General features: G+C 36.9%; 1 protein-coding gene across 4 annotated transcripts in view; it reads right to left on the bottom strand.

The window, feature by feature from the left end:
* Nucleotides 1–14,168, bottom strand: part of RBFOX1 (RNA binding fox-1 homolog 1) — an 868,680-nt gene that overhangs the window by 374,294 nt on the left and 480,218 nt on the right. The window contains exon 1 of one of the 4 annotated variants that reach the window (XM_080557060.1): nt 11,937–11,967. The exons of the other annotated variants lie outside the window; for them this stretch is intronic. Within the exon in view, the coding sequence (XP_080413186.1) occupies nt 11,937–11,952 (16 nt within the window). The 5' untranslated portion in view covers nt 11,953–11,967. Of the gene's footprint in view, nt 1–11,936; nt 11,968–14,168 lie in introns of those variants that run through there. 4 annotated transcript variants of the gene reach the window in all.

Genomic DNA, 14,168 nt, shown 5'->3' with positions numbered 1-14,168 from the left:
GCTGTGACTTTTCTTCTATTTTTACTTTTCCAGTCTAGTGTGAGTTACTCAATTTACCAGGGTCCTTTCACACTAAGGTTCTTTTAAGTTTGAAAGTTTGAAAAATATTACACTACAGAGAGAAGGAGGGAAATGTACAGAATCCATGTGAATTAGGGATATTGATACCTACCGATAAACTTATTATTTTAGAGGGTTAAATGGAATCATCAGTCTCTCTTCTTACTCCAGTTTAATAATTTTTGTTTAATTTTGGATATCCTAGCACGTTTCTGAACAGGTGCTTTAAGCATGTGAGTTGAGTCACCATATTGCAGGAAGACTAGGGATAAATGTGGGTCCCTTGCAACAAGGTGGGTGTCCTGGTAACGGAAGACACCGAGAAGGCGGAAATACTGAATGCTTTCTTTGCTTCAGTCTTTGCTTCAAGGACTCCCCCCCAGGACTCCTCGACCCTGGAGGGAGGAGAAAGGGTCTGGGAAATGGAGGTCTCCCCCCTGGTTGAGGAGAGAGTGGTTCGGGAGCGTCTGAGTGGGCTCAATGCACACAAATCCATGGGTCCCGATGTGCTAAGGGATTTGGCAGAGGTGATCACCGAACCACTCTCTATCATCTTTGAAAGGTTCTGGAGAACAGGAGAGGTACCTGAAGACTGGAAGATATCCAATGTCACTCCGGTCTTCAAGAAGGGCAGGAAGGAGGATCCAGGAAACTACAGGCCAGTCAGTCTCACCTATGTCCCTGGAAAGGTGTTGGAACAGCTTGTCCTGGATGCCATCTCCAAGCAATTGGAAGAGAGGGATGTTAAGAGGAGTAGTCAGCATGGATTCACCAAGGGGAAGGCGTGCTTGACCAACCTCGTTGCCTTCTGTGATGGCATCACCAGCTGGGTAGATGGGGGGAGAGCAGTGGATGTCATCTACCTTGACTTTAGCAAGGCTTTTGATACTGTCTCCCACGACATCCTGTTAGCAAAGCTGAGAAAGTGTGGGATAGAGGAGTGGGCAGTAAGGTGGGTTGAGAACTGGCTGACTGGCCGAGCTCAGAGGGTGTTGATCGGCGGTGCAGAGTCCAGCTGGAGACCTGTGACTAGCTGTGTTCCCCAGGGGTCGATGCTGGGTCCGGTCTTGTTCAACGTCTTCATCGACAACCTTGATGAGGGAATAGTGTCTGCCCTCAGCAGGTACGTACGCCAATGACACAAAGCTGGGAGGAGTGGCTGACACGCCAGAAGGCTGTGCTGCCCTTCAGCGAGACCTAGACCGGCTGGAGAGACGGGCAGGAAGAAACCAAATGAGGTTTAATAAGAGCAAGTGTAGAGTCCTGCACCTGGGAAGGAATAACTGCACGTATTAGTACAGGCTAGGGGACGACCTGCTGGAGAGGAGCTCTGAGGAGAAGGACCTGGGGGTCCTGGTGGACGACAGGTTGACCATGAGCCAGCAGCGTGCCCTGGTGGCCAAGAGGACCAATGGGATCCTGGCGTGCATTAAAAGGAGTGTGGCCAGCAGGTCAAGGGAGGTGATCCTCCCCCTCTACTCTGCCCTGGTCAGGCCTCACTGGAGTACTGTGTCCGGTTCTGGGCTCCCCGGTACAAAAAAGACAGGGATCTCCTGGAAAGAGTCCAGCGGAGGGCCACAAAGATGATACAGGGCATGGAGCACCTTCCCTATGAAGAAAGGCTGAGAGACCTGGGTCTGTGGAGAAAATAAGACTGAGAGGGGATCTTATCAGTGTTTATAAATACCTGAGGTGTGGGAGACAGAGGGATTTGGCCAACCTCTTTTCAGTGGTTTGTGGGGATAGGACAAGGCGTAATGGCCACAAGATGGAGCACAGGAAGTTCCGCACCAACATGCGAAAGAACTTCTTCACGGTGAGGGTGACGGAGCACTGGAACAGGCTGCCCAGGGAGGCTGTGGAGTCTCCTTCTCTGGAGATATTCAAGGCCTGTCTGGACACTTACCTGGGCAGCCTGCTCTAAGGAACCTGCCTTGGCAGGGGGGTTGGACTCGATGATCTTTCGAAGTCCCTTCCAACCCCTACAATTCTGTGATTCTGTGATTGCTTTCTAAATGGTTATTTTCAAGTAGTAATGAACTATTTAAACAAATTAAACATCCACAAAAGCATTCCATGGACTCACAGGTAGTGTTTGTTAAAAAAAAAAAAAATAATAATAATAATATTGGAATCTTTGTATAAAATAACACTAATGGAAATGGAATCTCACAAACACAATGATCAGTCTCTTTCTACCTGATGACAAGAGTTTCAAGAGCTGGCAACCTCATCTGGATCAGGTGAAATTCCCCAAGCTGTTCTGCTGAACCCTTATATCCACTTGGACCCTGCTTCTGTGTGACCACTCCACTGTAAGCATGATCCATTGCTATCAAATATCTTAAATGACATGCAGAGCATCTCCTATCTTAATTACTTACAAGAGAAAGTTCTGTGACTATCCCAACATCTAAGCATTTTTCACTACTCACAACCATCAAACCTATTTACGATTTGTTGACTTCTACAGAAGGAACTGACTGGAGGAGTCTCTGGGACCAGATTCTTAGCCTGAATTGTTAATCAGTATATCAAAGCATGCAATTACGATATTGTGAAGAGGTCGAGAGGTCTGTTGGTGGGGGAGGGGGGAAACTATGGGACTGTCCAGAATTGCCACCTGAAGAGCACCAGGGCTAACTGCTGGAGATGAGCACACTAGGCAAAGCCCTGACACCCAGCTACACAAGAACTGTAACTCCAGGACAAACTGGGAGCACTGGGTGTAAGTGGTGAGTGGGCAGCAGGACTGCCCATATTCAGCCTACTGGAATGGGAAAAGGAAAGCCCCTCGACTCTGTGTAAGCACTGGTGAGCAGTATCCAAATCAAGGGTGTGTATCAATACTGTTTCGGACACAAATTCAAAACACAGCACCACATGGGCTGATACGAAGAAAAAGAATTAAGTTTAAAAGATTTTTTTTAAAGTATTTAGCTGAAATGTTTCCTGACCAGAGGTGGGGAGAGTTAAGAGAAATCTGCTAAAAGCTTCCTCCAATGTAATTTCAGAATGGTGTGTTCAAGAGCCAGATCCTTCTCTAATTGTCATGCAAGTATCTTTTGCCCAGATCATTCTGTATCTTTAAGGTAGTCACACATTTCTTTTCAGAACAGAACAATTCATAGTAAATGATCAGTGGTGAAAACAATACAGTAAGTCATATTCTACTGTGATTCTATGACCTCAAGAATCATTCTTACTCAAGCCTATGCTACAACTCCGTGATTATTCATACATCCAAGTAATCCTTCCAATATATAAGCAGAATTCAGTGATAAACCATTGGAAAAATAGCTGTAACTCCTGTAGTTGCTCCAATTCAATTCCAGCACTGTTTGGAGAATATTCTGATCTACAGACTGAAGTGTAACTCATCTGACAAGTAATAGAATGGTTGTGCTCACAAGAAATGGTAGTCCTGAATTAACTGAGGTATTGATGTGTATAAAATCTATAGGATAGCAAGATTTCCACGCAACAAATCTTGTATGAAACAACCCATCCTGTGAATATCAAGACAGAACCATATTATCTCTCCATAAATCATTTATTAACTCCTTCTTCTCTTCTTCCCCCAAATACTTTTGATGCATTTTCAGATACCATTCAAGCCACTCAATAACTAGCAACAAGAGTCAATAGTATGGTACATAATCATTCTACAGACCTGTTCTGATGTGTGAAATTATGTTTTTCAATTCAACTAAGTCAGTTCAACATGATAGAAAGGATGGATTAAAATATATACTAGGATATGTGAAGCTGTGTATGGTGATTTTTCTCCAGGGGAGCCTCAGCTAAAATATTTAGCCAGATAACTAATTTGCATTTTAGAAAAACAGAAGCAGCACTGCTTGGTCATACATAGTTTATCTGACAGTAATAACATTATTAAATTTGTTCCCTAACAAGACATACATCCAGTGTAAATTGGAGTCATTCACCTAAAAGAAGACCGAAGTATTTATCTTACTTCAGTGGTATCATGAAAAAATATCTTCAGTGTTTAAAAGGCTGCAACAACACATAACTAAATACTCCTTTCTCCATGTCCAACAGAACAAGACATGAACAGGCTCGTTCTTCAGCAGGAAAGATTCAGATTAAACATGTGGCTCACTTGCATGCGTTTTATAGCTAAGAGATACATTTGATTTGTATGTTTATAATTGCTTTTTATAAACTGATTTCAATTAAGAATTTGTTCACAGGCTGTGAACATCTATATATTAGCCTAAAATAAGATGGTCCTCTTAGGTTGCACATTGCGGCTTTGCAACAATAACATATGAAAACCTAAAACTGGAGAGTAACAAATGCTAAACGCAAGCCTAGTATTGAATAATAAATAACAGAAGCACACGTGGTACTTCATAAATGCCAGTAATCTATGTAGGATTCCTTACATCTGTGTGGGTGGTGGAATTACTTTTTTTTCCGTCTATCCCAGCTGGGATTGTATACATTATGAAATCATCCTTCTCTTGTTTGAAATTAAAACTTTTACTTTTCGGATATTCCTAGCTATTGGAAGGAATTATCCAATATAAAAATCAAAATTTAAATCCTACTGTTACTATTCTATTGTCGTCATAATATCTAACACATTGCCAGACTAGAGCTTACTGATGCCTTCTCTGACATACCGCCACTCATTGATAATGCCTGGTTACATTACCATTGTGTGGGATTCTTTTGGGGATATATTCATCTCAGTGGTTTTAATATGAATACCCAAATGTTGTAAATACAAATACTGCATGCTGCAAGAAAAGGATCTAACTACTTTGTCTGTAACATAAGGAACTGCCTAACAAAATAGGCTCTGCCCATCATGATGAACATTAGTATGCAATTGTCATATTTCCTTTTCTGCATTCTTCAGAAGACCAGTCTTAAGTATCTTAGTATGCATTAAGAACAGTGAACATAGATGGAACAATAAGAGATTTGCGAATACTTAGAGACTGGAGAAGTGTGGAGGTCACACTCTATGAAGTGTTAGGCAGATAGGTATACATACCCCTAAGTGTCTCATTATTCCCAAAGTAACATAGCTTTTCTAATGGTATGAAGACTGATTGCCACATAGTATTACAACTCTGCAGTGGAAAAACAAACAAATGAACAACAAAAAAACCCCACCATATTCTCACTTTTATTTATTCTTTAGAAAGTCACTCAATTTCAGATAAAAATCACACCAGGAAAGTAAATCAGACCTTTCTCCAAAGCAAATTTTTAACTGCTTTCCAGCTACAACTGCCCTAAAAAACTAGAGGATAATACCAACTCTCTGTGTTGGAATTCATTTTTCTTACTAATTAATTTGAGGGGGTGGTAGCTTAGACATCTGCATGTGTTAAACAAAGCATAGAAAAGGAAGGGCATTATTATTAGCATCATTATTAAGTTACTCTAGGTAGGAATAAGAGCTCACAGATCTCAAGTTTGTCATGTTGTTGCACGTTCCACACTGCCCTCAGGTGCTGTGGCAATAAATATACTTTGACATCCACCAAGACAAAAAATGAAGTTCACCCTGCACGTTGTTTTAGGAGTAGGAATTTAGTGACATCATGAGGACATGATTTCTTCAAGTTTAACTCAAAATAGCTTAACTGTTCATGTATTCCTCTCATCTCAGCCTCTTAACCCATTTCTTCATAGAATGGCTTGGGTTGGAAGGAACTTTTAATGATCATCTCTGCCACACATATCTGTCCAGCCCCCAAACCCATGAAGAATTTTTAAAATTGCTTTTTGAATAAAAGAAACACACATAGGGTTTCAAAACACTGATTAAAACAACCAAAAACTCCAAAAAGAGAACAGAAAAAGACCCTTGAATAAAACTTTAAATCTAAAAGTTATCATAAGTATTTTGACTGAACATAACATAAATTTGGCTTTTAGCTTTGGAGAAGATGATTTTGAAAAAATCACACCTCACCAGTCATAGCTCTGGTCTTCACTTCCTGCTTAATAACAGCGGATGCACTGCAAAAGCTCCAAGTGGAGCACCTACAAACATTTCTTTTGATTATTGTTTTTCTCTTAGTTTGGAAATCTAGATGCACTTAATTTTAACTGCAGTCACTAACTCGCCATTTCACTGGAATTTTCATAGAAACGTTTTTTTTTAAATTTCAAAAGCCCAAATGAACAAGATAAAGGATAGTGTTTCATTCATTGCTACAAACACTTTTAACAGAAGATAAAATTGTCACAACATTAGACCATTCAAAACACAAAATGTACAATATTTAAGTAAAAGTCAACATATTTTATACTGATTTTCCAATTAACTGTTATTGCTATGAATCAAATTATTGGTTGGAAACAAAGACAGACTCTACACATAACGCACACCAGCTGTAAAAGCAGAGATCTTAAGCTTGAGGTTCTATCAATTATCCTCTTTATGCTGTATTTCAAACACAGACCTATCAGAAAACTAATGTTCATAATACATACATATTTATCAAATGAAATGCATATATTCCAATTTGAGGAATCTTTTTGAAATTAGACTTTTCTAATCTCAAAAATTGCTGGTTGGGCAGTTTTCATTTTTGTAAAATGACAAGTGATACTTCATTCTTAGCTAAAGGTTAATGTTAAGTACTCAAACTTTATAAAATGCACTTCTCTATAAAATAAACCATTGCATGCTAGTACATAACATTAGAGAAAAATGTTCACACAGCTGAAAATGAATGGATTTTGCATTTCAAGATGACAAGTACAATGTCAGACAGAATCAATCGATCACTGCATAATTATTATTGCAAATGATCCATATCCATGCTGCAAACTTTAAGGGAAATTTAATGAAGCAGTAAGCACATCAATAATATGATCTACTTTGGTCTCTGTTAAATCTTGTGATTCATAAATATGTTGTCACATTTTATTCTTCCTTGAATTCCTATAATTATATTTGAGGAAAAGCTAACTGAAAAGTAAAAAATGGAATATATCAGTGTTTCCTCTAGAAAACAAGTACTTCATTCTTACACATACACCACAACGTTTAATATAAAATAAAATAAAATAAATAAAATAAAATAAATAAAATAAAATAAATAAAATAAAATAAATACTACTTACACCAAAAATGCCCAGGATAGTCACCAAAGAGAAACACAGATCAGTCTCTGAAGAAATCATGAAATGTCGCTGTTCAGACTCAATCCACCATGTTTAGCTGACTTAAAATTTGTATTGGGCATAGGCTGCAAGATTCTCATAGTTAGGGGGCTGCCAGGGTGGCCTCTGTGGGAGCGGGTTGTGGGATTGCTGCCCTGTGCCAGGCACAGCCAGTTCCAGGCAGTGTGGCCATAGACCCAGACCAGGCTACAGCCAAGGCCATCAGACAGCCTTGTGGTACATCTGTAAAAACATGCAAGAAAGGACAAAAATGCTGGAAGAAAACAAAAAGCGGAACAGCAGAGGGAATGCTAAGTCAGAGAAGAAGAAACTCCATGGCAAATTAAAAACACATGTGAAGCCCATGGAGGTGCCCATTAAACCTCAAAGGGACGGCGTCCTCTGGAGGACCCATTCTGGAGCACAAGATAAGAGTGAGAAAGCAGGAGTTGCAGAGAAAAACTCCTATTTTAATGGGCAGTAAATAATTTAATTTCCTTCAAAGCAAGCCATTTTGCCTATGGCGTTAATTGGCAAGTGGCCTCCCTGCCTTTAAGTCAACCCAAAAGCCTTCTCACCCATGTTATTTCTGTTTTCTCCCAACCATCCTGATGAGGCCTAGAGTGAGCAGGGAGATGGGTGGGAGTTTGGCTGCTAGATGGGGTCAGCCCACAACAGATCATAATTCTATGGAGAAATAATATATAGTACATCATATTCATATGTGTAAAACAGTCACTTCTGCAGGCATAAGATATTACACTTAAGTTTTCTGATCATAGTAAATACAGGTGTATTTCCATACTATGTTATCAGAAGGATCTAAACGCAGATCCATCACTCTGGTGAAGGAGTATCAATCCAGGAGCAGATAGGAAATAGGAAACCAGTATAGGAAGACAGGAAGAGAAGATCAGGATCTACTGAAGATATGAACAGATACCTAGACCTCCATTACTAGACTTTTCCTTTCATTAATTAAACAATGAGACACAAAGAAACTAGTTATACGAGATAGAGCAAGTCTAATGGCATTTGCACATTTAAAGGAAGAAACCATATGCAGAATCTGAGTTTACGGACTACGATAGTCTTGCTCAGCTTCCCAGACAGGCATATTTCATGGGATAAATACCCAAAAGCAAATTTCCAAAAAATTATTCTCAAAACAGGAACAAGATTCTTCAACTGCCCAGAAGAGTCTTCAAGACTTGCTTATTCTTTTCACTTGCTGAAAACCAAGACCATTCACATAGTAGCTAAGCTTCCACAATTATGCACGTGGTAGCATAGAAATTCCCTAGTTTGTCAGAGAACTGGTATTTGGAAAGGATTTCCACTAAGAGATAATCATAGTAGGACAATAGCAGAACTCTAGCCTGCTCACTGAACCACATTTAATGCAGCCTTTGTTCAATTTCTTCCTCACATAAACATCCCTGGACTGATAAAAAGACCCACATAGCTGATTCAAAGCTGTGATAGAAACCACTGATACTAACAGGGACAAGAGGAAGATAAGGTTAATTGGACAAATGTAACTTCTTACTATAGTAAGAGGAGAAAAATGTTTGGTGATTAAATGTATATAATGTAACTTCAGAAAAGAACAGCAGTGGTCTATCATATAGCTTTACACAAAATGCATGAGTTCTGCTGAAAGAGAACCGCAACTAATAATGATACACACATTCTTAATGTCCTGGTTAAACTCAGCTTCCAGATACTTCATCACACATCAGCACTTAATGTGTATGTGTGTTTGTTTCTAAAGTGATATGTATTACTATTATAAACCTTATGCAACACTGGGTATAATGGAGCCTAATAATGATTTTGTTCTCTTGTTTATATTGTTACCCTCTATAAATAATAGAACATTCTTTTACAAAATACTTTAGCAGGTCAAAGAAAATCTCAGGACAATATATTAGAGGAACAAATGTTGCTGTCAAACCTAAATTGAAATTACCTTTCTCTATTTCACATTAAAAAAGGTGATTCCATATTTGCACATTTTTAATGTTTTGCATCTTATTGTGATTAATAACTTCTGTCACTCCAATATAAATTATTTTACATACATATAAACACATCATTTTAAAACTCACTTATATGTATATACCTTTAGATACAAAATGATAACCTACTGAGAATTGTCCTAGATTCTGCCTTGACTAATTATAACCCTGTTTTCTTTCAACATCCCTACTGGCCCTTTAATTTCAGGCATCAAGTTTGCAGTTTTATAAATTGTAATACTGTATTATTCAGGTTTATTGAGTCAGATACCCTTGAAGATATTTGATATTCATATCAGCATTCTCTATTATTAAATCATTTTGTATTTTTCTGTGTTAATAACAAAAGGTACATATTTATTTAATGGTCAGGCAATCAGCTATAGAATATGAAGCTACATGTTTTATTCAAGGTCCCTGTAGAAAGCAACGTGAGGATTATTTGGACTACGAAGTTGCCTGCAGTTTTTCAGCTAATGTGTTTGATTTCCCTTAACTGAAAGGATCGAAATGTTTTGATCACTAAATAAATTTATGCAACAAAATCTACACTGAAGTGTTCCACCAGAAACATTGTCAACGTATTCATTTATTCTTTCAATTTAATTCTCAACTGTCTGTAGCTCTTTAAACACAGTAAATAGCACAGCTTTGTCTTTGTGGTTTTATTGGGAAGCCCTTGTTTAAGAGAGAAATACCTTGTTTAATGAACAAAATACTAGTGCTTCAAAATTGTTCAGTAAGTGCAATGCCTCAAAAAAAAAAAAAAGAGAGAGAGAACTGTATTACAAAAAAGACAGTCTACCTACGCACTCCAAATTTAAGAATCCTAAGACTGTTTTTTTGTCTTTTTATTTTTTTTTTGTAATCTTCTCATCTGCTTAGGATAGTCCTCCCCTTTCGATAAAACCTTTATTCCTCAAAGTTTTCAAAACAATGTTCTATTCTATTGCCAGAAGAAATTATCTTGTTTCTGTTGCATATATATTATTTAGTTTGTTTCTCTGTATCTGCCCACTCTAGTTTTGGGCAAAAACAAACTTAATTTGCTTACATGCTCTCTGCCTTATTTGATCAAATACTGTTCTGAAGCTGCTACTGAAAATCCCTGCTAAATATATATAAAATTTCTGAAATCTCATTCCCTGTTATTAAAAAGAACAGCATAGTGACAGAAATGAAGCATGTCTCTGACTAAACAGCCATTAAGTAAATGTTTATAAAATTTTATTACAGTATATTAAGGTAATTTTAGTTCAAGACTTTCACAGAAAATAAAGCTTATAAACAAAAGGTGGAAACAGAATCATTTGTATATTTTATAATGCATTTACCAATGATTTTGTTCCAGTTTTTCCTTACAATAATATTTAATTGCATATGACTTTAACTTTTTAATGAGATGCAGTAGCTTCCACTCTCATCTCTTAAATTAACCATGAGGACTATGAGAACTCCAAATAGTCCAATCTGAATTACCAAATGGAAAACAAATGACCATGATACTGTTTGCTTGGGAAATGAGCAGTTGCTTGTACCATCAAGTTGCAAAGCCATGTTCATTTTCAAAATATGAAGAAAATCAGGATGAATACTATGCAGAAGGAGTGGGTTTGGAAAAGTGGGGATTCCTTGAAAGCTTCTGTACAGTCTTAACTTTCAGCCATCAACACTCATTTCACCCACTGGTAGTTCTGCTTCTATTTCCAAGGTAAGTGGAGGTCATCAACTTTTCAACTCTCTAACTGAAAGAATTTTCTCTTATTCATTACATTCTGGGAAAATCAGAATATTTGGGAGGTGAATTCCACTACAAAATGTGAATGATAATCTGCAGTGATCAAAGCCTTGCATCATTACTGCAACAATCTTGTATTGGAAAGAAAGGGATATTAGAGTGCATCAGAATATAAAAGGGTCTATACCCTTTAAAGTTAAAAATGATATAGGTCCTTTTGACTGTGGGATTTAGTTCTAGTTCCTAAGTCAGTAATATTTGAAAATCCTCATTTTTTTTTTTGACAATAAGAAATTGGATATTGATGAACTCAGATTCCTATAGCACAGGTATCCGTGCAAAAAAAGTACAAGGAAAAAAAAGTTCTCAATTTTTCAAAGGTAGAAGGGGAAGTGCAAGCATCATGAAATAGCTCAGACAGTCAAAAAATACAGATTTCCTTTGGCAGGGTTAATGATATAAAAATCTTTCTCTACTTTCTGAAATCTTTAAATAAGTATTGAAAAATAACAAATCAAGACTTTTCCAGACAACAGACTGGCTGTACACTGCATTACTGAAAAATGTTTTGATTTAGTTAGCTGAACATATTCAAAGTTTGCCGTAAAAGGAACTCGACATCAGCAACAGTAGGAAAAAAAAAAAAAAAAAAGGATACTAATTAGTAAGACTCTAAAATGTGAAGTTACTGCAATTTTCGTTTTCTTGTAAATCTTGAAGAATATTTCCCATTTATTAAAGACCTTTAAGAAAAGTGAAGACCATGTTTTTTCACAAGTTGGCTACTTTACATTTTAATAATATTGCTGAGGAGCTTTTATCATATATCAATGTGATGCCAGAAGAAAGCATTTAAAATGTTGCTGAGTTTATATGTTGCAACTCTATATGTTAAAAGCCTCTTGTTTACATTCTGCATCTTTTACATGTAGACACATACACATGCACACTTAACTTACCCAGTTCAAAAATCATACTCTTTACAGTATCCCACTTCTATAACTTCAGAAATGAAGTAAGTTTTCTATGAATACGCAATTTATATTTCCAGAACATACGGAAGAAATTGTCTTCAGCTACAATAACAACAAAGAAAATTTGTTCTCTGTTTCTTCCTACCGATCTCATTTTCAGATTTTACTTAAATCATTAAATTTAGTAAAGTTAAAATAAAAATGGGAAGAATGCTTAGTGTCTACATACAGTAGCGGTAAAAAAGAGAGACATTCTTCTGTGTAATGAACTCTGCTAATAAAAAAAAAAAAAAGAGAGAAAGAGAGAGACATCCTAAGATATAAGTAAAAAAAAACAAAATAAAAATCGAAGGAATACACTTTTAAATGTCAAAGATTCATTACTGGAAGCTTTGGAGACCAGGAGAGGGTACTGTCAGAAACTGCTTATTGCTGTGGTTTTGCTCAAACACACACATATATAAACGGAATAGCTAGAAAAGCTCATAAATAGTGTAAAATACACCACGCTGATAATAATGGAGATCTGCATAACTACATGCAATAAAATGTATTTCATTAAGTTTTCCAATTAATAAAGATTCATGGGCTTACTGAGGGGAGAGTAGTCCTTAACTTCTAAACCTTCTGAGCTAGTGCCACAAAGACATAGAATAATTCACATCTTCTCACCTTACTGTCATCTCAGAAAATAAGCTTAATCCTCAAATATTTACTGTATACTTTAGAATCTCTTTTGGATGATAACAACAACAGGAGAGCACAGGAGTGTTGAATGAAAAACAGAAGATAACTCCAGCTAAATTATCTGATTTATAAATAAACTTAAAAACAGAATGAAATTATTGCTTGCATTAGCAAACATACAGCTTCAATAAGCCACAGTAAAGGGTTAACAAATAAGTAATCAGGGTTGCTGCTACATGCACAGATATTTTCTTGTCATAATTAAAGTGACTTGTGCTACAGAACACACAAAAAAAAGAGAGACAAAATCACGATGCTCAGTGATTGGTGAGTTCCTGAAATGATAACAGGGGTCAAAGAAACTAAGAAGTCTGCATGCCATACTGTTTGTGCCAAAAACAAAAGTTACTCTAATGCAGGACAATGGAAATTAGAAGGAACCATAAAGGGGAATTTACAGCATGAACTACACTACAATTTGAAAGAGAAGTAGTGATTTATTGATAATATCTCTAAGACTTAAATGTTGCTCATACATAGCCTGTTTTGCAGAGGTGGCTCAGACTAGCTGAAAGGCTGTCTGTTTTTGTATACGATTAAGATAAATAAATAAATAGCTTGTCAAATAAGATTAGTTTAAAATATTTTCCCAGAAGATGTACAGGCTTTGAAGAGGAATGGCAAAATGCTTTTCAAGTATGCATGTTCATTCTGTGATTTACCTTTTTTTTTTTTTTTAACAAAATAATGTTTTGTATCTCAACCTGAACTAATTAACAGGTTAATAGTTTCACTAATTCACAAGATGTATGTCACAGCACAACATTATTTTAATTCCTAAGGTGAGCAGATTTTGCTGTGAGTAATCTGAACAATGCTGAATATAAAATCACAAGAACAAGTACATTTTATATATTTATCGGTGGCTGTCAATTACCATAAACTTCAAAAGCCTAGAAAGACTGTGACAACTAATATGAACACAAATAGGCCAACTAACACAAATTTGAAGTTTGAATCACGTTAGGATTGTTTCTTTCCTTACAAAGAAAGCAAATACTGAACAGCCACAAGTGATGCAGCATTCATTTTATGACTGAACCACAGTGAACCTTACAGATACAATCGTAGCGTTTTCTAAGGCAACGAAAAGAAAGCAGTGCATTATGCCACACCCTGCAATCCCTGAAAACAAATTGCAGCTTAACGTTAATGAACCAGTTTGTTTAAAATCCCATTGGAAATGCAAGCACATGTACTGTACTCTAGCCCTGCTATGCCACCTGCATTATAGACACCTTTACATATTAGAAAACATGCTGTAAGTACAGACTAAAATCTATAGTCCCAAAGTCAATTTACTAATAAAAGATTGACATGGAGAGAGACACTACCTACCCACAAATACATCATCATCTTGAAAGAAATCAAGGGCTCTGTCAGCAAAGAGAAGTCTCCTTACTTCACCAAGTATGTCTGGAAGGAAAACTGAAAACAGTGTGTAGAAAATCTTGCCTTTTTCTGTCAAGT

This window comes from Anser brachyrhynchus (genome assembly GCF_964034855.1).
Source record: "Anser brachyrhynchus genome assembly, chromosome: 15".
NCBI classification, from domain to species: domain Eukaryota; kingdom Metazoa; phylum Chordata; class Aves; order Anseriformes; family Anatidae; genus Anser; species Anser brachyrhynchus.
Note: the sequence above shows the minus strand (reverse complement) of the source record. Positions and strands in the feature narration are given on the sequence as shown.